Source organism: Hyla sarda, chromosome 13 (genome assembly GCF_029499605.1).
Source record: "Hyla sarda isolate aHylSar1 chromosome 13, aHylSar1.hap1, whole genome shotgun sequence".
Taxonomy (NCBI): Eukaryota; Metazoa; Chordata; class Amphibia; order Anura; family Hylidae; genus Hyla; species Hyla sarda.
The window spans coordinates 13,545,809-13,571,394 of record NC_079201.1 but is presented as its reverse complement, the minus strand read 5'-3'; the positions used below and the strand labels follow the sequence as shown (position 1 = coordinate 13,571,394).

At 40.8% G+C, this 25,586-nt stretch overlaps 2 protein-coding genes across 12 annotated transcripts in view; one reads left to right on the top strand and one right to left on the bottom strand.

Moving 5' to 3' along the window:
* The window catches only part of SNX21 (sorting nexin family member 21), a 120,414-nt gene that overhangs the window by 22,309 nt on the left and 72,519 nt on the right, over window positions 1–25,586 (top strand). For 2 of the 6 annotated variants that reach the window (XM_056549762.1, XM_056549761.1), the window contains one exon: window positions 2,291–2,382. The exons of 3 other annotated variants lie outside the window; for them this stretch is intronic. Coding sequence is in view for 1 of the 3 variants with exons in the window: in XM_056549756.1 (XP_056405731.1) it covers window positions 22,801–22,881 (81 nt within the window). In the remaining 2 variants the exon portion in view is untranslated. Of the gene's footprint in view, window positions 1–2,290; window positions 2,383–22,709; window positions 22,882–25,586 lie in introns of all 6 variants that reach the window. One more of the 6 variants, XM_056549756.1, reaches the window with a different exon arrangement.
* Window positions 5,508–25,586, bottom strand: part of TNNC2 (troponin C2, fast skeletal type) — a 72,943-nt gene continuing 52,864 nt past the window's right edge. For 3 of the 6 annotated variants that reach the window (XM_056549774.1, XM_056549773.1, XM_056549772.1), the window contains exons 2-6: window positions 8,310–8,364; window positions 6,823–6,966; window positions 6,506–6,620; window positions 6,258–6,394; window positions 5,508–6,121 (exon numbers count right to left, since the gene is read on the bottom strand). In XM_056549774.1, the coding sequence (XP_056405749.1) occupies window positions 6,090–6,121; window positions 6,258–6,394; window positions 6,506–6,620; window positions 6,823–6,966; window positions 8,310–8,364 (483 nt within the window). In that variant the 3' untranslated portion in view covers window positions 5,508–6,089. Of the gene's footprint in view, window positions 6,122–6,257; window positions 6,395–6,505; window positions 6,621–6,822; window positions 6,967–8,309; window positions 8,365–8,800; window positions 8,975–16,311; window positions 16,395–25,586 lie in introns of those variants that run through there. The other 3 variants (XM_056549776.1, XM_056549775.1, XM_056549777.1) reach the window with 3 other exon arrangements.

Here is a 25,586-nt window from a genome sequence, read left to right as displayed (position 1 = left end):
ATATATATATATATATATATTTGAGAACAATATGTTCTTAGCGCTAAAACGTCTAGTGTTACAATTCAGACTGAGAAGTTGAGAAACATGAATGGGTTTGAAGAGAAAGCAAGGGAATTTATAAGGCCTGCTCGGAAACACAATGATGTGTAACCAGGCTATAATGGATTCTAGGATTAGAATAAAATTGCCTGCTCGGTTTGTAGACACAGCGCCCCATTTGTTCATGGGCTGTGTCTGGTATTGCAGGTCATCCCCATTCATGAAGCATGTAGGATGCCGGTGCACGGCCACTTGTCGATACAATAGTCTTTTTTTAACTTGAAAACAACCTGCACAGCTATTCCCACCAATACAATCCCATGTTAAGATCAATGTTGGGGTACACACATAGACCCCCCGATACATTCTGACTTCTAAATCATAGGGTATTCACTAGATAGCAGCACTATGAGAGTCCAGTGTGGACACAAGATGACTCTCTGGGATATATACAGTAATGAATATGTTATAAAGGAAAGATTGGCCCCTTACGCATGAACCTGCCAGGGTCCCCACCCTGTACAGTAAGGGTCTATTCTCACGGCAGAATTTCCGCTTGGGGAATTCCGTCTCAAATTAAAGCCCATAGACTTCTATAGGATTCCGCACTCCCATTCCCACTTCTGAATTTCCGCTTGCAGAATTCCGCCTCAAATTAAAGCCCATTGACTTCTATGGGATTCCGCACTCCCATTCCTACTTCTGAATTTACGCTTGGGGAATTCCACCTCAAATTAAAGCCCATAGACTTCTATGGGATTCCGCACTCCCATTCCCACTTCTGAATTTCCGCTTGGGGAATTCTGCCTTAAATTAAAGCCCATAGACTTCTATGGGATTCCGCACTCCCATTCGCACTTCTGAATTTCCCCTTGGGGAATTCCGCCTCAAATTAAAGCCCTTAGACTTCTATGGGATTCCGCACTCCCATTCCCACTTCTGAATTTCCGCTTGGGGAATTCTGCCTCAAATTAAAGCCCATAGACTTCTATGGGATTCCGCACTCCCATTCCCACTTCTGAATTTCCGCTTGGGGAATTCTGCCTTAAATTAAAGCCCATAGACTTCTATGGGATTCCGCACTCCCATTCCCACTTCTGAATTTCCGCAAGCGGAAATTCAGAAGTGTGAATGGGCGTTCGGAATCCCATAGAAGTCTATGGGCTTTAATTTGAGGCGGAATTTTGCAAGCGGAAATTCTGCCGTGCGAATTGACCCTATGTTGTAAGCAGATGTACTGTCTTTACTGCATATAATTTGTAGGAGTCCTATGAGCACTGGATCATTGGAATAGAAGGGGTAATGTGAACCTGCACCACAAAGGGCTGTTCTTTTCTCATTCTGGGGGCATATGAACCATTTTGGGAATGTACCCCCTTACTGATAGGACTCGTTTTTCACCTCCACCGATTCCCCTTTTTAATGAATATAGCTCGTGCTTCTTGGTTTTCCCTTCCATTCATTAGAAGATTACGGTCTGCTCTCCCTGACTCCATGACATCGCCTTCTACCCCCGTTGTTGTATATACATTGGGTCTTCCTCTCCCCTACACTGGCAGCCACTGATCTGACCTTTCCTGCTGTTTCGACACATGGGAGTAAGCATTAACAGCAGTGAACCAGGCACCATCGTAGCAGCAGCTGCGGGAGATCAGGCAGCTTAGTATGTTGTTTTTTTACTTTAAAATACCATAATTCCATTATAATTTTTTTTTTTATTGCCAGAATACCCTTTGAAATGACTTTCAATAAACCTATGACCAACTTCTGAAAAGTTGGATAAGACGGCTCATCTCTGCTGCGCTACCCACACCTGTGCACGGACTAAGGGTCCTGCTTGACCCGAAACGTGTTGGTTTTACCTGTGCTGTCCAAGTACCTTCAATAAAGTTTCCTGTTTGCACTCCACCGCGCTGGTCATCTCTTTGGTTTCTATGACCAACTTCTATCCAACAAAAAGTTTTAATGTATATTTAATTTCCGTTCATGTGTGGTGACATTCGGTAGGTTTCCCCGGTCGCCTATACCCCCTCATCTAGTTTAGTCAGCATCTTTATGAAAAAGTCTTAAAATGTAGAAAAAAAATCTCATCATTATATTCAAAGTTTTTTTATATGCAATGTGAAAGGTTGAATATTTACGTAACGCCAAGACTATAAGGCATATATGAACCGAAATCTGATGTTCTTATCTCAAGTTCCTCCAGCTGTCAATGTTAAATTATAGTTCCATTAATGTTCTTATGCAGAAGCCAGAAAACTTAGGAGATGGTGGTCAACCGGTGGTCAACCAGGTCATCTGTGCTCTTCTGGTTATGCTAGATAAAGGAATTATACTAAAGTAAGATTAAATATATTATAATTTTTTGTTAAATTTTTTTTAAGACTAAGCTCCTTTTCTGCTCCTGTGCTAAAAACTCAGAATATGCTTCCAAGCTACTAATCTACTTCCATCAGAGAGAGGCTATATAAGCCACTAAAATGACTAAACTGGGAATTCAATATTGTGTTATATGTGAACTGGACATTTTTCTGAGGCATAGAATGGACATTTTATCCCTCAAAATAAGGTTCAAAAACTACTTGTGAACATAGTCCATGATGCTAAACAATGATTTCCAGAAACTGGCACGCTCATTGACTTCCAAGGGAGGCTTACCAGAAACTGGCACACTTACTAACTTCCCTCCCTGTCAAGGGAGGCATCTCAAGTTAAAGGGGTATTCCAGGATTTTTTTTTATTTGACTATGCTACAGGGGTTGTGAAGTTAGTGTAGTTCATAATATAGTGTCTGTACCTGTGTGTGACGGTTTTCTCACAATTCTTCTGTGATTTTCACCCCAATATTTATTTTTAACAGCATACAAAATGACTGTTGTCTCGGATTTTTCCCCAGCTTGCAATGCGTCCGAGACCTGACATCACTAGTCAGCTGATGACAGGGAGCCTGTCTGCTTCAATGGGTGGAGCGATCGCTTGGTGGGAGAGAGATCAATCTGCAACTAATGCAACAGCTGTAGGCACCCTGATTGAAAATCACAGGTCTTTTGAATGGATGCAGCTCATTTATGTTTCAATAGGTGGGGTGGCTGATGTGTGGGAGGGGGGAAAATGGAATTGTGGGATTTGTAGTGAAAAAAAAAAAAGTCAAACAGGAAATACCAGTTCACAAAAAGCTAGCCACAGTATTATGGTAATCTCACAACATAGCCATTTAGCCCCAAGACAAGTGCAGATCCTTCCTAAGCATGTCCATTACTGTCTGCCAGGTACGTACTAAAATCACCTTATGGTGGAGAACCCCTTAAACTAGAATTTGGAACTATGCTTGAAAAAGGCTTTTTAAGCCAAAACGTTGCATGTATTTATAAGTGCAATAAACTTCTAGCCATTGTTACAGCGGACCTCGTGATCAGTGCTCTGTCTACTTTGGATGCACTAGAATTTGGAATAAGTGGTTGCAGTCACCTGTGACTGAGCACCTTCCTAGATTCTATCATATAAGTCCCCTAGATCTTCTTCTCTTTTTCTGGCTTTTCAGTATCTCTTCTATTTGACCGACTCCAAGGTCAGACTGGGACTTAAACTAAGGCCCATGTGTTCCGTGGTGAATGTCAAATACAGTGACGCCCCGACCTACGATGGCCCCGACATATGATCATTTCAGCATACGATGGTCTCTCAGAGACAGCATCAACATACGATGCTTTTGTATGTCGGGGGCCATTGCATAAACGGCTATCCGACAGCGCAGACTGCTTCAGCTGCCGCTGGATAGCCATTTACGGTGCCCCGTGTGGTCCGCTGACGATCGCTTACCTGTTCTCGGGGCTCCGGCGCGTCCTCTTCAGGATCCCCTGCATCGTCGGCGCTCTCCATCGTCGTCATCATGTCGCTGTGCACGCCGTCCCGTCATCCAATAGGAGCGGTGTGCGTAGCAACGTGATGGCGGCAACGGAGAGCGAGGATGCTGAGGAAGCAGAGGCCTTGCCGGAGCGTCGGGAACACCTCGTGGACGCGGCGACAGCGATGGAGGGCGACTTCCAGGGCAGCGGTGACGAGCGGTGACAGTCCGGAGCGGCGGGGACACGTGAGTATAACCTCCAATACCAGTGTCCTATACTTTACATTGCACGAATCCCTCAACATACGATGGTTTCAACAAACGATGGTTCATTTGGAACGGATTACCATCGTATGTTGAGGGACCACTGTATGCTGTGAGCATGTGGATTATGGCTGTACATTACATTACACACTGCACCCTGTCATGTGTAGACAAAAAGACAGTGACTCTATGTGGAATTAGAATCCCCGTCCATTAGAATTTTGGGAGTTCAGGCCATATTTGTACTAGAGACCTTCATGGTCAACGAACTGTCCAGCACATCCTGCTGCCGCATACCTGCTTCCCTACATAGGAGTCTCTTTTATAGATTGGGGTGTACGCATGTAAAGGCAAAATGACTGCATAAAATAAACTCCCATAAACCTCCACCAGACCGCCCCTACACAACCCATCATCAACACATATAAAACACCTTCTTACCCCTTCCAACCCAAAGCCTCCAACTCAGTTTTGTCATATGAACCTGGAAAAGTATTACGAATTAAAACACGGAGGTACTACAAATTTTGGCCAACCTACTAATGAATATTTACATTCAGTAGATTCCTCGGCAAGTTCTTTGAATTCACATCCTGTATTGAGTTATGGTTAAAATAAAAACATACAAACAAATAGCATTTCAGGGGTCAGAGAAGACTGACACGTTTCTAGCACAAAGTGCCCTTAATCATATACTATGATTTGGAGCACTTTGTGTTAGAAACGCATAAGTCTTTTCTGACCCCTGAAATGATATTTGTTTTTGGTTTTTTTAACAGTCACTTAATAAAAGGTGTGAATTTTAGGGAACTTGCCAAGGAATCTACTGCTTTTTTTCTATGGACTATTCATTTGATCCAGCGCCCCTCCAGTGTTCCTAGACACCATCATGAAGTAATTTAGAGGTTGGGTGAGCAGACTGTTTGTTTAATGAATATTTACATTGGTGCAAAAAATAAAAACATACAAACAAATAGCATTTCAGGGGTCAGAGAAGACTGACACGTTTCTAGCACAAAGTGCCCTTAATCATATCCTATGATTTGGAGCACTTTGTGCTAGAAACGCATAAGTCTTTTTAGACCCCTGAGATGATATTTGTTTTTTTATTTTAACAGTCACTTAATAAAAGGTGTGAATTTTAGGGAACTTGACAAGGAATCTACTGCTTTTTTTCTATGGACTATTCATTTGAGCCAGCGCCCCTCCAGTGTTCCTAGACACCATCATGAAGTAATTTAGAGGTTGGGTGAGCAGACTGTTGTTTAATGAATATTTACATTGGGGCAAAACAAGTTCCAGCATAACCTTGTAATAAATACCCATTGGGGTATTTACAGCTAGTCTGTGGTCACCAGGGCAGGCTGTACAGAAGGGCAGTCTCCAGGATTCTTCAGCAGCTTGGCATCACTTCTTCTAGGTAGGCACCACACGCTCATCCTTTGTGGCTTCAAAGTGCAATGAGACGAGATGGTAAGGGATAGCTACAGGAGCCGGCCAGGAACAGGAGAGGAGATGGCAGGGGCTGGGTGACAATGCAGAAGAATGAGGAGGAACAATTCCAGACAGGTGGCAACTCTCCCAAAGGCCCACGGCCAACACTGACCCATCATTGTGAATTTGCCTGCATGCATTTGTAACCTCTTTGTGACTATACCAGACCAAACCTTCTTGCAGGATACCCCTGTTACTTGGTCTATATACTCCTCTATTATAGTAAATTGATCTTCAGTATCACACACAGAGACGCAATAATGTTATCTTTATTATGGCATTTGTATGAAGTTGTGGTTTTTCACTCAAGATCTGTACAATGTTGCTTTGTATACTGGACATGTTGAGAACCATATACTGTAAACTGCATGTATGATTGCTCTTTTACATAAATAAAGTTTGTTTCCTTTTTAAAAAAAAATACTCCGGAGGAATGTCCACTTGTTTATTGTACACCTTCCATCATCTTGAGGAACTCTGCAAAGAGATAAAGACATGTGTACATAAAGGGAATATGTGGGAATGTTCTATGCTAGGTATGGCGTGACTTGATATGGTCATCATGGCGTGCCGGAGGATTCTGCCTATCATAGCAAGGGTACTATGAACTTACCATCAAAGTCAATCTTGCCATCATTATTTTTGTCCCCATCCTTCATCAGCTCTTCGATCTCTTCATCTGTGACACTCTCACCAGAGGAACGGAGGATCTCTGCCAGCTCCTCACCATCAATGTATCCATCAGCGTTCCTGAGAGGAAATATGAGAACCCATCAGCTTGGAGGCCGGGAGACATGGAGGCCCATCTATATGTGTCTATTTATAGGCCTTATGAATTGGGTAACGAAAGAAGATACTCACTTGTCAAAGATGCGGAAACATTCAGCCAACTCCTCTTCAGATTTTCCTTGAGCATCCTCTTTCATCTGGCGCACCATCATGACCAAGAACTCTTCGAAGTCGATGGTACCGCTGCCTGTAAGATGCCATAGTTATAAGTATATTACAGGGAATACATCTCCTATCTTGTTATCTAGACCATCATTTATCATATAAAGAATATGGCCAACAAATTCCAACCATAACTTACAGACTATAAGATTAATGTCTCCTAAAAAAAAAAGAGTGGCCAAACAATAATGCAGAAGAACTTCAACAACATTTCTGTTTAAACTCACCATCTTCATCTACTTCCTCAATGATGGCATCCAACTCTTCTTTGGTTGGGGTCTGTCCGAGCATCCTCATGACAGTACCCAACTCCTTGGTGCTGATGTCACCGCCGCCATCTGTGTCAAACATGTCAAAGGCGGCCTTGAACTCTGTTGAAGGAAAAGAAAGTCAACATGAAGATCTGAGCTTCTCCGGTGGTGGCAACACATACATGATATATCTTCTCCAACATTCACGTGTCCTCCACTTGGAGGTCATTCTTTCAACTTTTAGACTACATTCCTCTTTTCGGATAACTTATTCTCTGGTCTGGTCAAAATAGATTAGCCCTGTTCCCCCACCCCCTCTAACTTCAGGCATGTGGACGTCTCCTTTTTATTGACCACCACCTGTCTTTACCGCTCTTCTAACTCATCTTAGTTCCTATTCTATATATCATTTGGGAGCTACATTCTATCACATGTAAAGAACAAGATATCTTTTGGCCATATTGTCTTTTGAGCAACATTCCAAAAATGTTTATTCCTTCCACTTCTTACCCCTCCTGATTATTATTTTATACCATTTTAGGATTACATGTAAGTAACCTTATTGCCAAATTCACACATGCAGTTTTTGGTGGTAAGTTTTTTTTTTTTTATTCCAAACAATGGAATAGATCTAAAAAGAAGAAAAGTCTAAAGAAAGAACTTATACTTTTCTAATTTCGATCTATTTAAAAAATATATATACACTAATATTAAATTATATACACTAATACACTAATACACTAAATATATACACTAATATTAAATTATATACACTAATACACTAAATATATACACTAATATTAAATTGTGAAACCAGTTAAATAATATACGAATTAAACATGAAATGAATTACATATTTATATTTTATATACATATTTATATTTTATAAACCTAAAAAATATATATATTTTAATTGCATTAAAAATTTTGTTTAGAAATATAAAGAAATTGCATTTTTTAAGAAAAATATACCGTAAAATAAAGTAAAGTATAAAATAACGACTTCTTTATTTTTATATCTTTTTAAAAATAAAATACCAATAAATTGTGATTTACACATTTTATTTAGAAACCTAAATCATTGTTTTTTTTGTGAAATTTTTGCATTACATATTGAATTGAATTTCTTTAAATTGTGCATTACAAATTTTGTTTAGTAACCTAAATAAATTTAATTTTTTATTTTATTTTTGTTAAATTGGGCATTATGTATTTTGTTTAGAAGTTGTGTTTCTGATATTTTGAACAAGTCATGAAGACTTTTCCAATGCTCTAGATGTCAAATTAGGCCTAAAAATAAGTATTCTGGCCCCCATATATGGTCTCTGAACAGGTTTTAACATCCATGTATAGCTCTTTAAGAATCATGCACCTATACCCCGTACAATATCACATACTTTTAGGTATGAACATTAAGGAACATATGCAAACACACGTAGTAAAACCAAAGTAGACATTCTTACCGGCGATCATTTCCTCGCTGAGGAAGGACCTCGCATCTTGCTGCTGGTCTGTAGGCTGCAAACCAAACAAATGCATGATATGAGTGCTGGTGACCACACATAAGGTCTGCCCAAATATTATTCATCCATCCATTAACTGTGTAAGAAGAATAAGCTAGAGAAGAAGGTGCTACCATTCTACTCCACACATAGTGGTGGAGTAGGGCCTATTGGTGAAGGTATCTTGTCATATTCCTTATGTTAATCCAAACATTTAAAAAAAAAAAAAAAAAAGCAATCCAGGCATTTTATGCATCCTCCGATATTGGCAGCTTTAGCCCAAAATTTCCTCTGCCAGATCTGATGTGAAAGTACAAAAATCCCACCCATGCCCCAAAAACAAAAAAAAACCAAGGCAGCAAAAAGTAAAGTAATACAAGAATTAAAAATGATAAGGCAGAGAAAAAAGGTTTTTGAGCCAAGATGGTGACCCAAGTAGAATGCAGACTGACCTGCGACATGGTGCCTAGGGACACAGGGCTCTGTCACAGCACTATGTCCACAGATGACTGAACCCCAAGAGGTGGCTGCCGGTGCCCAGAAGATATGAGCTGGTATAATTAGCAGACTCTTGGAGACTCCTTATAGGGAGAGCAGTTCAGACTGGGATTGTATTACCTTCTCACATATGGACCCCCTAAGACTGGCAGAGAAGGAGATGGTGAAAGCTGCCAAACGACTAAATATATACTCTGCAGACGGAGCAAGATTCTCTGAAAAACACATTTAGAATTCAGCTCAAACATCTTGAAAGGCCCAGAATTGCTTCGATTTCTCCATTATCTGTATTGATACTTTGCCCTCTGTCCTGATCGGTGTAAACCTATATGCCAGGTTCTTGGCTGTAACTCAACGCAATAAAAACCAATAGATACACAACGTGCATGTTAATCAGTAGTGGTTACTGTCAACTAAAAGAATTATTGATGTCTGTGGCCAGCTTATATTGGCTTGTTTAGATTCCTAAGTACACTTAAGTGGGCAATAGACCACTGGAAGATTTTTGAGTCGACACTTAAGAAGGACAATTCCTTCCCCATGACATTCAAGACAATTACCCCACCACCACCATGACATTTATGTTTAGCTCAGTTTACAGGGTTGAAAGAGAGAGAGAGATCATCGTGATCCAATGCCGGTCATCTTTATGAGCAGAACCCTATGAAAAGGGCCCACATTTGTGATGAGATGGTGGCCAAAATAAAGGATAATTCCACCCCCACCCCCCATGACATTCAAGACAATTACCCCCTATGACATTAATGTTCAGCTTAGTTAAATCTAAAGTAGTTGAGAGAGAGAGAGCAGGGTGAGCCAATGCCACCCATCTTTATGAGCAGAACCCTTCGAAAAGGGGCAATAATTATGATGAGATCGTGGCCAAAGTAAAGAAAAATCCCCCCCCCCCCATGACATTCAAGACAATTACCCCCCCCCACACACACACACACAATGACATTCATGCTCAACTTAGGGGTTGAGAGGGAGCTACGTGAGCCAATGCTGGTCATCTTTATGAGCAGAACGTTACGAAAAGGGGCAACAATTATGACAAGATGGTGGCCAAGTTAAAGGACAATTCCCCCCATGACATCCAAGACTATTCCTCCCCCCCCCCCCCCCCCCCCCATGACATTTATGTTCAGCTTAGGGGTTGAGAGAGCAACATGAGCCAATGCCGGCCATCTTTATGAGCAGAACGCTACGAAAAGGGGCAACGATTATGACAAGATGGTGGCCATGTTAAGGGACATCCCCCCCCCCCCCCAATGACATTCGAGACAATTACCCATTCATCAGGGGTTTAGAGAGAGAGAGAGTACAAGCCGGCCATCTTTATGAGCAGAACCCTAAAAAAAGGGCCAAAATTTGAGACAAGATGGTGCCCACTGGGTTCTACATCTACCATTTTACCAGTTCAGTTTACAGTTTTACATTTTCATTGTGACCGTGCGGTTGGATACGCTGGGAGTCGTGTGACCGTGCGGTTGGATACGCTGGGAGTCGTGTGACCGTGCGGTTGGATACGCTGGGAGTCGTAGTTTGGGAGGATCTTTATGGATAGGGCGCAGGTGTAGAGAAAATTGATTATTGGATAAAAAAAACAATCTATGGGCTTCTGATTAGAAAAGCAAAATTGCTGATTTAGGCGGCGAGGCGACTTTAATGTCATTTCTTAAAGATGTAATCAGAGGATGGCAAATTCATATGCTAAAAAGATCAATTTACATATATGGAAATAAGGCTCAATATCTTATTATGTAAAGCGGGGGATGAAACGTTCACGGCATATCAAGCGCGTTCTCAGGAATAGTCGTCTGAATTTAGTCCCAGGGAATGGATATATGGATTTTGGGAAAATTTCAGTATTAGGCCGTGTTCACACCGTATAACTGGGAGTTTTTGGGGTTTTTTATTTAACGTCCATTTTTTTTGTGGCTGAACATAATTGGCACATGGGGGCCCTGTTGATGATTCTGCATCAGGGCCCAGAAGCTACGCCTCTGCGCATTAGGCTGGGTTCACACCACGTTTTTGCAATACAGTTCCCGTATCAGGTTTTTGATTAAAAAAAAAACGGATTCCTCAAAACCCGACTAAACTGTATCAAAACGTGTACAAATTTTCATCCGTATACGGTTTGAAAAATTATGTCCGGTTGCATCAGTTTTTTAAGAAAAAAAAACATATACGTTTTTAACTTTTCCTTCAATTATGAATAAAGTTTCACTTGTTTGATTGCAATTCCAAGAAAAAAACTGTGTAAAGTCAAAAACAGTTTGGTGAAAACCGGATGGAACCGTACACATACGGTTCTGTACGGTTCCCATTGACTCCCATGTTAAAAAAAAATAAATAAAAATATACGTTTCAATACGGTTTTTCACCCGGACCAAAAACCGCGGTAGGCTACAGTTTTGGGCACGGGAAAAATAAAACTGACAATACCGTACAGGATGCAAAATGGACACAACCGGATGCATCTTTTGGCATTCGGTTTTCAATACGGTTCCGTACGGTTTTCAAATTAAAAACGTATACGGGAAATGTATTGCAAAAACGTGGTGTGAACCCGGCCTTACACTGAAAACTGCATCTTATTTTACGGGAGCTGTTTATATTGGACTGCGCATATCCTAAACTATGCAATTAGACTGTAGTACCTAGCTACAAACCCTAGGTGGCGATATGTTTTGCAAAATGTCCCCGTCAGACCTATGTATATGCTACACTATAGAGCAGTGTTTTCCACCCAGTGTGCCTCCAGCTGTTGCAAAACTACAACTCCTAGCATGCCCGGACAGCCAATGGCTGTCCGGGCATGCAGGGAGTTGTAGTTTTGCAACAGCTGGAGGCACACCGATTGGGAAACACTGCTCTTTCGGAGTTACAGAAAAGTCTAGTTTATAGTGCAAGGCTATTTGCGCAATTCCTATTGATATCAATGGGAGTCGGGCAAACTTTGAAAAACAGCCCATTCGGCTCTTCTCAGCTTCCCGACTAGCTCTTGAGGCCACAGCCAGGGGTCGGTAGTGGTGGTGGGCACAATCTTCAATGGTGGGACTCGCATGTATTGGATATTTATGGAATATTCTGTGAATATTCAGGTGAAACGGCGTCCCGCCTCGGACCAATCCCCGTCAGTCGTCAGCCGCAACTCAGTCCTCCGTCAGGTGAAACGGCGTCCCGCCTCGGACCGATCCCCGTCAGTTGTCAGCCACAACTCCGTCCTTCGTCAGGTAAAACGGCGTCCCGCCTCGGACCAATCCCCGTCAGTCGTCAGCTGCAACTCCATCCTCCGTCAGGTGAAACGGCGTCCCGCGGACGGAAGCCCGCACACAGCGTTTGGAGTAATGAACTTCCGGACTTGTGAGCGGAGCTCCGAACTGCAGGGCAGCGCACAACCCCTTTAAAGCATGTTACTACATGACACTAGTACGTCTTATTGCGGCTGCAGTCCGCCAAAAACTCATATTAAAGGGGTATTCCAGGAAAAAAACTATTTTATATATATATATATATATATATATATATCAACTGGCTCCAGAAAGTTAAACAGATTTGTAAATTACTTCTATTAAAAAATCTTAATCCTTCCAATAGTTATTAGCTTCTGAAGTTGAGTTGTTGTTTTCTGCCTAACTGCTCTCTGATGACTCACGTCCCGGGAGCTGTCCAGCTCCTATGGGGATATTCTCCCATCATGCACAGCTCCCGGGACGTGACATCATCAATGAGCAGTTAGACAGAAAACTTCAGAAGCTAATAACTATTGGAAGGATTAAGATTTTTTAATAGAAGTAATTTACAAATCTGTTTAACTTTCCGGAGCCAGTTGAGATATATATATATATATATATAATATATATATATATATATATATATATAAAAAGGTTTTGCCTGGAATAGCCCTTTGAAAACATATACACATTGCCCCCCGACATTTCACCACCAACAGGTGGCTTTCTCAAGGGCTGTAGGGCAAATGGCCATTTGCCCTACAGCCCTTGAGAAAGCCACCTGTTGGTGGTGAAACCTCGGGGGGGGGGGGCAATGTGTATATGTTTTTAAATCAACAGTTAGGTCTCTTAATGAGCTTTTGGTGGACTGCAGCCACAATAACACGTACTAGTGGCATGAAGTAACATGCTTTAAAACTACTTGACATATCATATAGAGACCGTCTGTTGTTGTTTTTTTAACAATGGCCATAATAATAATAAAGGTTACGTTTTACACTCAAATCGCTTATCAGTGGACGGTAAATGTAGGGTACTTATGACCACTTAGTTGGTCATCTGTCAACAGTGTTGCACCTCAACACCATTCTAATGAAAGAGACTGAGCTGCAATACCGGACACAGCCTATGGGCAGGGGTGGTGCTGTTTCCAAACAAGACTTTTTTTTTTTTTTTTCTTAATTTAAAGGGGTACTCCAGTGGCAAACTTTTTTTTAAATGAACTGGTGCCAGAAAGTTAGACAGATTAGTAAATTACTTCTATTAAAAAATCTTTACCCTTCCAGTACTTATTAGCAGCTGTATGCTACAGAGGAAATTCTATTCTTTTTGAATTTCTTTTTTGTCTTGTCCACAGTGCTCTCTGCTGACACCTCTGTCCATGTCAGGAACTGTCCAGAGCAGCATAGGTTTGCTATGAGGATTTTCTCCTGCTCTGGACAATTCCTGAGACGGGCATCAGGTGTCAGCAGAGAGCACTGTGGACAAGAAAAATTTTTTTTAAAAAACAATAGAATTTCCTCTGTAGCATACAGCTGCTAATAAGTACTGGAAGGGTAAAGATTTTTTTAATTGAAGTAATTTACAAATCTGTTTAACTTTCTGGCACCAGTTGACTTAAAAAATTTTTTTTCAGCGGAGTACCCCTTTACATTGAAGACAACCCCTTTTAGTCGTAATATCCAGCTATATGGACATTATAGTTCCAAACTATCTTGGTATTGTAGGTTTTTCGTCCCATGTAAAGTTCTACTATAAATGGTCACTGACTGTGTGTGACACGGTCATTTACCGGACAATTGGCCAATCCACTACAAGTTATAGCGGTCAGACCATAAATGACCACCAGGTCAACGTGTCTGACCTGGATTGACCCTCCGAAACGCGTCTTTCTGTACTTAAATAAACATAGGGTTAAAGTGCTAGAAAGCACTATGTTTAAGTACCAAAAGACGCGTTTCGGAGGGTCAATCCTCCTTCCTCAGACTGGCAGATGCTAGAAAGCACTATGTTTATTTAAGCACCAAAAGACGCGTTTCGGAGGGTCAATCCTCCTTCCTCAGACCGGCAGATGCTAGAAAGCACTATGTTTATTTAAGTACCAAAAGACACGTTTCGGAGGGTCAATCCTCCTTCGTCAGACTGGAAGATGCCAGTCTGAGGAAGGAGGATTGACCCTCCGAAATACGTCTTTTAGCACTTAAATAAACATAGGGTTAAAGTGCTAGAAAGCACTATGTTTATTTAAGTACCAAAAGACGCGTTTCGGAGGGTCAATCCTCATTCCTCAGACTGGCAGATGCCAGTCTGAGGAAGGAGGATTGACCCTCTGAAATGTGTCTTTTGGTACTTAAATAAACATAGGGTTAAAGTGCTAGAAAGCACTATGTTTAAGTACCAAAAGACGTGTTTCGGAGGGTCAATCCTCCTTCCTCAGACTGGCAGATGCCAGTCTGAGGAAAGAGGATTGACTCTGCGAAACACGTGTTTTGGTACTTAAATAAACTTAGGGTTAAAGTGCTAGAAAGCACTATGTTTAAGTACCAAAAGACGCGTTTCGGAGGGTTAATCCTCCTTCCTCAGACTGGCAGTCATATGTATGGCCACCAGGAAGATGTGTAGAACACATCTGACCTGGATTTTAGAGAGGGTGCATTCACATCACGATTTTGCTATACAGTTCCCGTATACTATTTTGTATGGAAAACCGTACACATAGACCTCCCATGCAAAAACGTATGCAACAAGATGCATCCGGTTGTGTATGGTTTTATGTGCTTTTTTTTACCGTACACAAAACTGCAGTCTACTACGGTATTGTGTCCTGTTTAAAAAACTTATACATTTTTCTTTGACATTGAAGTCAATAAAAAACGGATGTGTTTACAGTGCCATACGGTTTTTGGGATACGTTTTTTTTTTCTTTCTTGTACATAGCAAACTAAACCTACTTTCCCTGGAGTTTCAATACAACAATTTGAACTTTATTGCACTAAAGTGTTAACCAAAAAATGTATAAGTTTTTTTTTTATTACAAACACTGATACAACAGGACCTCTAAGCTCAAACCGCATACAGTTTCATTTCAGAGCACACGTTTGCATACAGTTTAGGCCGGGTTCACACCACGTTTTCGCAATCCAGTTCCCGTATACGTTTCCAATGTGAAAACCGTACAGAACCGTATTGAAAACCGTATGCATTGACTCTCCATTGAAAACCGTATGACAAACAATGCATCAGGTTGTGTCCGTTTTGTGTCTTGTACGGTTTTGTCCATTTTTTTCCCCGTACCCAAAACTCTAGTCTACCACGGTTTTTGGTCCGGGTAAAAAAAAATGTATTAAAACCGTATACGTTTTTTTTTTTTAACTATCCTGTTTCTGGACAAAAAACGTATGTCTCCAAACCGGACTGAAACTTATGCAACCGTATATATGCCTCCTCACGTTTTTAAACCGTATACGGTCTGAAAACGGATGTCTGTTTGCATAGGTTTTAATACGTTTTCCTTGAAAAAAAAAACGGATACGGTTTTATGTTTGTCAACATTTTAAATAAAGTTATTTTTTTTTATTGAATTTCCCCCCAAAATTGAAAAAAAATATGAAAAACAGTATTGTGCAAACCGGATGTAACCGTACGCACATACGGTTCAATACGGTTACCATAGAACTCCATTTTAAAATAACCATATACAGGTTGGATACGGTTTTTGACCGAGGCACAAAAACGTAGTAGACTACGGTTCGGTGTACTGTTAAAAACCGTATAAACCCGTAAATGATGCAAAACGTACACAACCTGATGCTACGTTTGGACGCACGGTTTACAATGAAATGTCTATATATACGGTTTACACTACGGTTCGATACGTTTTTTTCAATGAAACCGGAGACGGCAACCGTATTGCAAAAACGAGATGCGAATGCAGCCTTAGTCCGGTTTTGAGGAATCAGTTTTTCATCAAAAAACTGATACGGGAACTGTATTGCAAAAAACGTGGTGTGAATGCCGCCTAACATTGGTTTCTCTGGGGCCATCAGTATGGCGGACATCACCCTCCAATTGGACGTTCTTTTTTTGGGATGTGCAATGAAAATTTAAGAGTGGGGACCGGGCGAAAATATTTACTTGCTGACACGAAATCCTATTCCCTTCACGCACACCTATATATAGCATCCATGTGGTCACTGACTTATTATTAGTAACGCGGATATTACCATAGTCACCCAGCAGAGGTCGCCAGAGCGCAGAAGTCAATGGATGTTTATCTTTAGGGCTGTCGTGGTGCCAAATAACCGGCACGGATATAACAGGGTGTATAGTATATACAGATATGTATATTGTTTAAAGGGGTATTCCAGGGAAAAACTTTTTTATATATATATATATCAACTGGCTCCAGAAAGTTAAACAGATTTGTAAATTACTTCTATTAAAAAATCTTAATCCTTTCAGTACTTATGAGCTTCTGAAGTTGAGTTGTTCTTTTCTGTCTAAGTGCTCTCTGATGACACCTGTCTCGGGAACCGCCCAGTTTAGAAGAGGATTGCTATGTTGCTATGGGGATTTACTTCTAAACTGGGCGGTTCCCGAGACACGTGTCATCAGAGAGCACTTAGACAGAAAACAACAACCTTAACTTCAGAAGCTCATAAGTACTGAAAGGATTAAGATTTTTTAATAGAAGTAATTTACAAATCTGTTTAACTTTCTGCAGCCAGTTGATTTAAATTTAAAAAAAAAGTTTTCCATCGGAGTACCCCTTTAAGACCTAGGTCTTTGAACTGTGGACCTCCTGGTGTTGCAAAACTACAACTTCCAGCATGCCCGGACAGCCGTTGGCTGTCCGGGCATGCTGGGAGTTGTAGTTTTGCAACACCAGGAGGTCCACAGTTTGGAGACCACTGCTGTAAAGCTGGGTTCACACCACGTTTTTTGCAATACAGTTCCCGTATCAGGTTTTTTTTTTAATAAAAAAAAAACGGATTCCTCCAAACCTGACTAAACTATATCAAAACGTGTGTGAACATTTTTAATCTGTATTGTTTAAAAATGATGTCCGGTTGCATCAGTTTTTAAGGGAAAAAAAAGTATACGTTTTTAACTTTTCACTCCATTATGAATAAAGTTTCACTTGTTTGATTGAAATTCCAAGAAAAAAAAAACTGTGCAGAGTGAAAAACCGTCTGGTAAAAACCGGATGGAACCGTACGCACATACGGTTCCCATTGACTCCCATGTTAATAAAAAAAACGTATACGGTTTAATACAGTTTTTCACCCGGACCAAAAACCGCGGTATGCTACGGTTTTGGGTACAGGAAAAAAACGGACACAATCGGATGCATATTTTGGCATACGGTTTTCAATGGAGAGTCAACGCGTACGGTTTTCAATACGGTTCCGTACGGTTTTCACATTGAAAATGTATACGGGAACTGTATTAGGCGGCATTCACACCACGTTTTTGCAGTACAGTTCCCGTATACGTATTCAATGTGAAAACCGTACGGAACCATATTGAAAACCGTACGCATTGACTCTCCATTGAAAACCGTATGCCAAACGATGCATCCGGTTGTGTCCGTTTTGCATCCTGTACGGTTTTGTCAGTTTTTTTCCCCGTACCCAAAACTGTAGCCTACCACGGTTTTACGTCCGGGTGAAAAACTGTATTAAACCGTATACGATTTTTTTTTAACATGGGAGTCAATGGGAACCGTACAGAACTGTATGTGCGTACGGATTCATCCGGTTTTCAACATACGGTTTTTTACTTTGCACAGTTGTTTTTTCTTGGAATTTCAATCAAACAAGTGAAACTTTATTTATGATGGAGTGAAAAGTTAAAAACGTATACATTTTTTTTACGGTTTTTAACTGTATACGGGTTGAAATTTGTAAACACGTTTTGATACAGTTTAGTCCGGTTTTGAGGAATCCGTTTTTCATCAAAAACCTGATACGGGAACTGTATTGCAAAAATGTGGTGTGAACCCAGCTTAAAGGGGTACTCCGGTGCTTACACCGAAGGATAGGGGATAAGATGCCTGATCGCTGGAGTCCCGCAGCTGGGGACGCCCGCGATCATGCACGCGGCACCCCGTTAGTAATCAGTCCCCGGAGCGTGTTCGCTCTGGGTCTGATTAAGGTCGACCGCAGAGCCAGAGGCGTGTGACGTCACGCCCCGCCCCCGTGTGATGTCACGCCTCCGCCCCGTGTGACGTCACGCCCCGCCCCCGTGTGACGTCACGCCCCGCCCCGTGTGATGTCACGCCCCGTCCCCGTGTGACGTCACGCCCCGCCCCGTGTGACGTCACGCCCCGCCCCGTGTGACGTCACGCTCCGCCCCTCAATGCAAGCCTACAGGAGGGGGCGTGATAGCTATCACGCCCCCTCCCGTAGGCTTGCATTGAGGGGCGGAGCGTGACGTCACACGCCGCCGGCTCTGTGGTAGACTGTAATCAGACCCGGAGCGAACACGCTCCGGGGACTGATTACTAACGGGGTGCCGCATGCATGATCTCAGGCGTTCCCAGCTACGGGACCCCCGCGATCAGACATCTTATCCCCCATCCTTTGGATAGGGGATAAGATGTGTAAGCACCGGAGAACCCCTTTAAGATATCCATAAGGGAAATATAGGGGAGATTTATCAAAACCTGTCCAGAGGAAAAGTTGCTGAGTTGCCCATAGCAACCAATCAGATCACTTCTTTCATTTTTGAAAAATGAAAGCAGCGATCTGATTGGTTGCTATGGGCAACTCAGCAACTTTTCCTCTGGACAGGTTTTGATGAATCTTCCCCAATAAATCTGTGTTCCATTAGTTTAGCTGGGAGTAAATAGGGAAATATAAAACGCCAAACCGTCTTGGCGTTTTTTCCTTTGCCGTTTAGCCACTTTTTTTTTGGCACAATTCATAGCTATGTTTATTTTTTTCCAGGTAATCTTGTTGTCCCTCCCCCCCCCCCCCCCCCCCATAGACGTATATGAGAGGGATGGGGAAAAAAAGGCAGGAAAAACGCAATGTCGCATGATTAAAAAAAATAATAATAAAAGTCGAGTTGAGTCAAATGATAAAGAAAAAAATAAATCAGATGACTTATGTGACTTGTAATGAGAAAAACGCAGGGGGAAAAAAACGCCATGGCTAAAACTGTAATTAATTAATCTACAGAGTGCCAAATGAGAGGGTAGTTTATTTTTTGTGCCGTTTTTTGGAACAAAGGGCAGTGGTGTGGAAACGTGACCTAAGGCTATGTTCACATTTCGAAATGTCCACACGGAAAATCACCATGCCAACATTCCGGCGGCTGCGGGCGACGACATTATATGCCGGCACTAGGACCGCACGTAAATGTCCGCAGAAATAATGTACGGGTTCGTTCTTTCTGCGGACACGGAATTCGGAATTTCTGTGATGGAAACATCTGGCACAGAATTTCTGCCGTGTGTACATTGCAGCAGAATCCAGTTCAATGGGACTCTGCAGCAGCGGGATATTCCGAGGTGTGAATGAGGCCTTAGAGTCATCAGACCCACGGTCAGGCCGGGTTTAGCGGCTATAATACGGAAAAAGAAATGCGTCTGTGTTACTCCCAAGTGAAATTGTCCAAGGGAGCATCTCCCCTCAGTTGGCCACACTAGGGGTGTCAGTCCAGTCGCCCCTTTTCTGTATGGCTATTGAACAGTATGGGAGCAGGGAGTGGGGTACAACATAGAATAAGAAATCTGGGTGACTCCTCTTTTTTTCTTTCCTGCTTCTTATTTAGTTTTCGCCTTCTTAGGGAACGTTCACACGTACAGGATCTGCCGCATATTTTTTGCTGCGTATTTTGTGCAGATGATTTTTCTACCCATTAACTTCAATGAACAGCAAAATCAGCTGCAGAAAATATGCAGCAGATCCTGTATGTGTTAGATTCACACGGCCATTGTGCTCCGACCCGTTCGGGGTCAGTTTGGCTCTTTTTTTGTGCACTAAACGGACCAGAACGGCTTAGAGCACAACTGAGACCACCAGGTCCCGACTGATCCCATTGACTTGAATGGCGCCCGTCCGGGTTGGGGTATTTTACCAGAGTTTAACGGAGAAAAAAAAAAAGACATGCAGGTTTTTTTCCTCCACTCAACTCCTGTCGTTCCGAAGGACTGGCCGAATGTTTTCATTTTTTAATCAACAGAGCCCAATTAGTTTTTTACTTTTTTTCGGGTCAAGATGAACATTTTCATGGCACTCTTTATTTAAAGGGGTACTCTGATGGAAAACGTTTTTTTTTTTTTTAATCAACTGGTGCCAGAAAGTTAAAGGGGTTCTCCGGTGCTTACACATCTTATCCCCTAGGGGATAAGATGCCTGACCGCGGGAGTCCCGCCGCTGGGGACCCCCGTGATCATGCATGCGGCACCCCGTTTGTAATCAGTCCCCGGAGCGTGTTCACTCCAGGTCTGATTACGGACGATCACAGGGCGGGGGCGGGTGACGTCACGCCTGCGCCCCCGTGTGACGTCACGCTCCGCCCCCTCAATGCAAGCCTACGGGAGGGGGCGTGATAGCTGTCACGCCCCCTCCCATAGGCTTGCATTGAGGGGCGGAGCGTGATGTCTAAGCACCGGAGTACCCCTTTAAACAGATTTGTAAATTATTTTTATTAAAAAATCTTAATCCTTCCAGTACTTATTAGCTGCTGAATACTACAGAGGAAATTATTTTCTTTTTGGAACACAGAGCTCTCTGCTGACATCACGAGCACAATGCTCTCTGCTGACATCTCTGTCCATTTTAAGAACTGTCCAGAGTAAGAGAAAATCCCCATAGAAAACATATGCTGCTCTGGACAGTTCCTAAAATGGACAGAGATGTCAGCAGAAAGTACTGTGGTCGTGATGTCTGCAGAGAGCTCTGTGTTCCAAAAAGAAAATAATTTCCCCTGTAGTATTCAGCAGCTAATAAGTACTGGAAGGAATAAGATTTTTTTAATAGAAATAATTAACAAATCTGTTTAACTTTCTGGCACCAGTTGATTTAAAAAAAAAAAAAAAAAAAAAGTTTTCCACTGGAGTACCCCTTTAACCATATATGTTTGTGGGGTAAACTGGAAAAAGAGAATAATATGCAATTGAGCCATCTTGCAGGTTTTTGTTTTTCCATTGCTTCTGTCCATTGAGCAGTATAAATGTTTACATGTTAAAGGGGTATTCCAGGAAAAACTTTTTTATATATATCAACTGGCTCCAGAAAGTTAAACAGATTTGTAAATTACTTCTATTAAAAAATCTTAATCCTTTCAGTACTTATGAGCTTCTGAAGTTGAGTTGTTCTTTTCTGTCTAAGTGCTCTCTGATGACACGTGTCTCGGGAAACACCCAGTTTAGAAGAGGTTTGCTATGGGGATTTGCTTCTAAACTGGGCGGTTCCCGAGACAGGTGTCATCAGAGAGGACTTAGACAGAAAAGAACAACCTTAACTTCAGAAGCTCATAAGTACTGAAAGGATTAAGATTTTTTCGTAGAAGTAATTTACAAATCTGTTTAACTTTCTGGAGCCAGTTGATATATAAAAAAAAGTTTTTTCCTGGAATACCCCTTTAACTGTGCGGGTCAGTATGATTGCAACTAGTCCAAAAATGTATAGCTTTTGTTTTGCTTTACTAGTTAGAAAATAAAAATAAAATAATAATTTAAATAAATGAACAAACAAACAAATAAATACAATAAGTAAATAATACAAAATAATTCTGCCGCCCCCCCCCCCCATAAAATAAATAATTAAAAATAAATAAATAAAATACAATCAACAAGTTAATTAATTATTTATTTAATTAAATACATATATAAATATATACATTTTTGACCCCCTACATTTTTTATTATAATAATAATAGCAATAATAAAATAATAATAAAATAATAGTTTTGATATTTTTTATTTTTTTGCACAGTTACCTGTACTTTTTATTAATATCATTTTGGGGTGGATGGGACTTTTTAATCGCTTTATAATCAAACTTTTGTAGGATGGGAGGTGATCCAAAAAAATAAATAAAAAAATGCCATCCTGTTGCGTTGGATATTTGTTTATGGCGTTCACCGGGCGGGATGAATAATAGTTTGTAGTTATAGTTTGATAGTTTGAATATTTATGATTTTTTTTACATTTGGAATTGTTCAGTTTTTTTTTTTTTTGGGGGGGGGGGGGGTTGGTTGACTTTAGAAAAAAGAAAAAAAAAAGAAGTGTGAATTTTCGTTAATACTTTTTTGATTTCACATGCAGTCAACTGATGGGTTGTACAGTAGACTGCAGTACAGTATCAGAGGCAAGAGAGGGTGTGTCGCGTACGCCAAATAGCCGGAAGGGGTTAAAAATCTGTGCGTGTCATCTAAATATCAGATTGTATGCAAAGAAATGTTATTATATAAAATATCCCAAAAACGTGATAAACCCCTCAGCAATATGTGATTATTATTTCATTAGTCTCTTCATCCTCTGCAAGTCATCACAGAGTGCAATAAGAGCGTTTGTCCACCAGTGGGCAGTACAGTCATATTTATCACAGTTTAAGCATTTAAAGGGGTATTCCAGGAAAAACTTTTTTTTTATTTTATTTTTTTTTAGATCAACTGGCTCCAGAAAGTTAAACAGATTTGTAAATGATATAAAACAAAGCGGGAAATGAGGCCGTAAGAAGCGCGCATACACGCGTGAAATGACCGGCGTAGCCTCTGAGCTCTCCGCTTCCAGCCCGATGTCCTCCTGGTGCCCCGGACCTATAAACAGCACAGTCTCGGTGAGTGCATGCTATTGTTCTTTGTGTTTACCAGATTTGTAAATTACTTCTATTTAAAAAAAAATCTTAATCCTTCCAATAGTTATGAGTTGCTGAAGTTGAGTTGTTCTTTTCTGTCTGAGAGCAGTGCTCTCTGCTGACACCTCTGTCTGTCTCAGGAACTGTACGGAGCATAAGAGGTTTGCTATGGGGATTTGCTCCTACTTTGGACAGCTCCCGAGACAGGTGTCATCATAGAGCAGTTTGACAGAGCAACTCAACTTCAGCAGCTGACAGGTACTGGAAGGATTAAGATTTACAAATTTACAAATCTGTTTAACTTTCTGGAGCCAGTTGATATATAAAAAAAAACAATTTTTTTCCTGGAATACCCTTTTAACACTAATTCTATACCAGTCTTTCCCAACTAGGGTTCCTCCAGCTGTTGCAAAACTACAACTCTCAGCATGTCCGGACAGCCAAGGGCATGCAGGGAGCTGTGGTTTTGCAACAGCTGGAGGCACCCTGCTTGGGAAACACTGGCTAAAGTTGTGTGTGGTATTGCAGCTCAGTTCCATTGACTTGTAATACCACACTCAACCTGACAACAGGTGTGGCGCTGTTTTTGTAAGAAAGCAGCTATGTTTTTCTAATCCTGAATAACCTCTTTTAACTATGTCTAGGTGGCTGTGAAACCAATGTAAAAAAAATTAAAAAATTAAAAAAAAAATACTCAGAATCTGAAACATAAAAATTGAAGGTTTTGATTAAAAAAAAAAAAATTTCCCTAGGCTATTATATAACTTTTTATTTTATTTTATTTTATGGTTTTATCCTCAATAAACTTAGTAGGGGAAACTTATAAAAACCATACAAAAAAAATAAATAAATATATATATATATATATATATATATATATATATATATATATATATATAATATATATATATATATATATATATATATATATATAAAAATAAAATAAATAAATATAAAATAAAAAAATAATATAAAATAAAATAAATAAATACTGTATAAAATAAAAAAAAAATATGTTTTTCCCAACACTTTAGTCATTTCTGATATAATTACTTTTTTTTATTTTTTTTAGGCAGTTTTCGGGAATCTCCGTCAGGCTGGTGTCCCACATAGGCGCGGATTCCCCAATCACTTCCTATAGGCACATCACACCAAAAACTGCATCTCTTTTTATAATAGCCGGTTATTATTGGACTGTGCATATCCTATTAGATTGTAGTAACTTACGACAACCCCTAGGTGGCGATGTGTATTGTATATCACCAGCAGACCTTTGTATAGACTACACTGTAGAGCAGCGTTTTCCACCCAGTGTGCCTCCAGCTGTTGCAAGACTACAACTCCTAGCATGCCCGGACAGCCAACGGCTGTCCGGGCATGCTGGGAGTTGTAGTTTTGCAACAGCTGAAGGCACTCTGGTTGGAGAAGACTGCTAAGTCTCCAATCTGCGGATCTCTAGCTGTTGCAAAACTACAACTCCCAGCATGCCCAGACAGCTATTAGCCGCCTGGGCATGCTGGGAGTTGTAGCTTTGCAACAGCTGGAGGGCCACAGTTTGTAGACCACCTAAATTGTTACAATAAAATTACATTTTCCTACCAATTTAAAGGGGAACTCCAGTACTTAAAGGGGTACTCCAGTGGAAAACTTTTTATTTATTTATTTATTTATATATATATTTTTTTTAAATCAACTGGTTCCAAAAAGTTAAACAGATTTGTAAATTACTTCTATTAAAAAAAATCTTACTCCTTCCAGTACTTATTAGCTGCTGAATACTACAGAGGAAATTCTTTTTTTTTTTTTTTTTTGAACACAGAGCTCTCTGCTGACATCGCAAGCACAGTGCTCTCTGCTGACATCTCTGTCCATTTTAGGAACTGTCCAGAGTAGGAGAAAAGCCCCATAGAAAACATATGCTGCTCTGGACAGTTCCTAAAATGGACAGAGATGTCAGCAGAGAGCACTGTGCTTGTGATGTCAGCAGAGAGCTCTGTGTTAAAAAAAAAAAAAAAAAAAGAATTTCCTCTGTAGTATTCAGCAGCTAATAAGTACTGGAAGGATTAAGATTATTTATTTTAATAGAAGTGATTTACAAATGTGTTTAACTTTCTGGCACCAGTTGATTTAAAAAAATAAAATAAAAAAATTAGTTTTCCACCAGAGTACCCCTTTAAAAACGTATCCCCTAGTTACAGAAATGTGTCTGATCACGGGGGTCCGATTTCCGTGACCCATGTGATCTCCCGAAATCTCCCTACCGCACCTACCAACTTTACTATCCCTATTGCAAAACAAAATGGCTGCTGAAACAATGTGAACCACTAGGGGGCAGTACAATTAAAGAAAAAGACGATCCAGCGTTCTGTTAGTAAAGTAAAACAATGTAGCAATAAAGCAAAATAAGCAGGAAATGTAACAGCTTGACGGGTTTCGTAGTGATATGCTTGTAGCTTGACAGGTTTCGTGGTTGCCCCCTTATTCAGATGCTTATAGGCTTATGATTAAATTAAAGGGGTACTCCGGTGGAATATATATATATATATATTTTTTAGGATTCTTGCTTGAGACTATATGGCAGTGGTCTTCAACCTGCGGACCTCCAGATGTTGCAAAACTACAACTCCCAGCATGCCCGGACAGCCAACGGCTGTCCGGGCATGCTGGGAGTTGTAGTTTTGCAACAT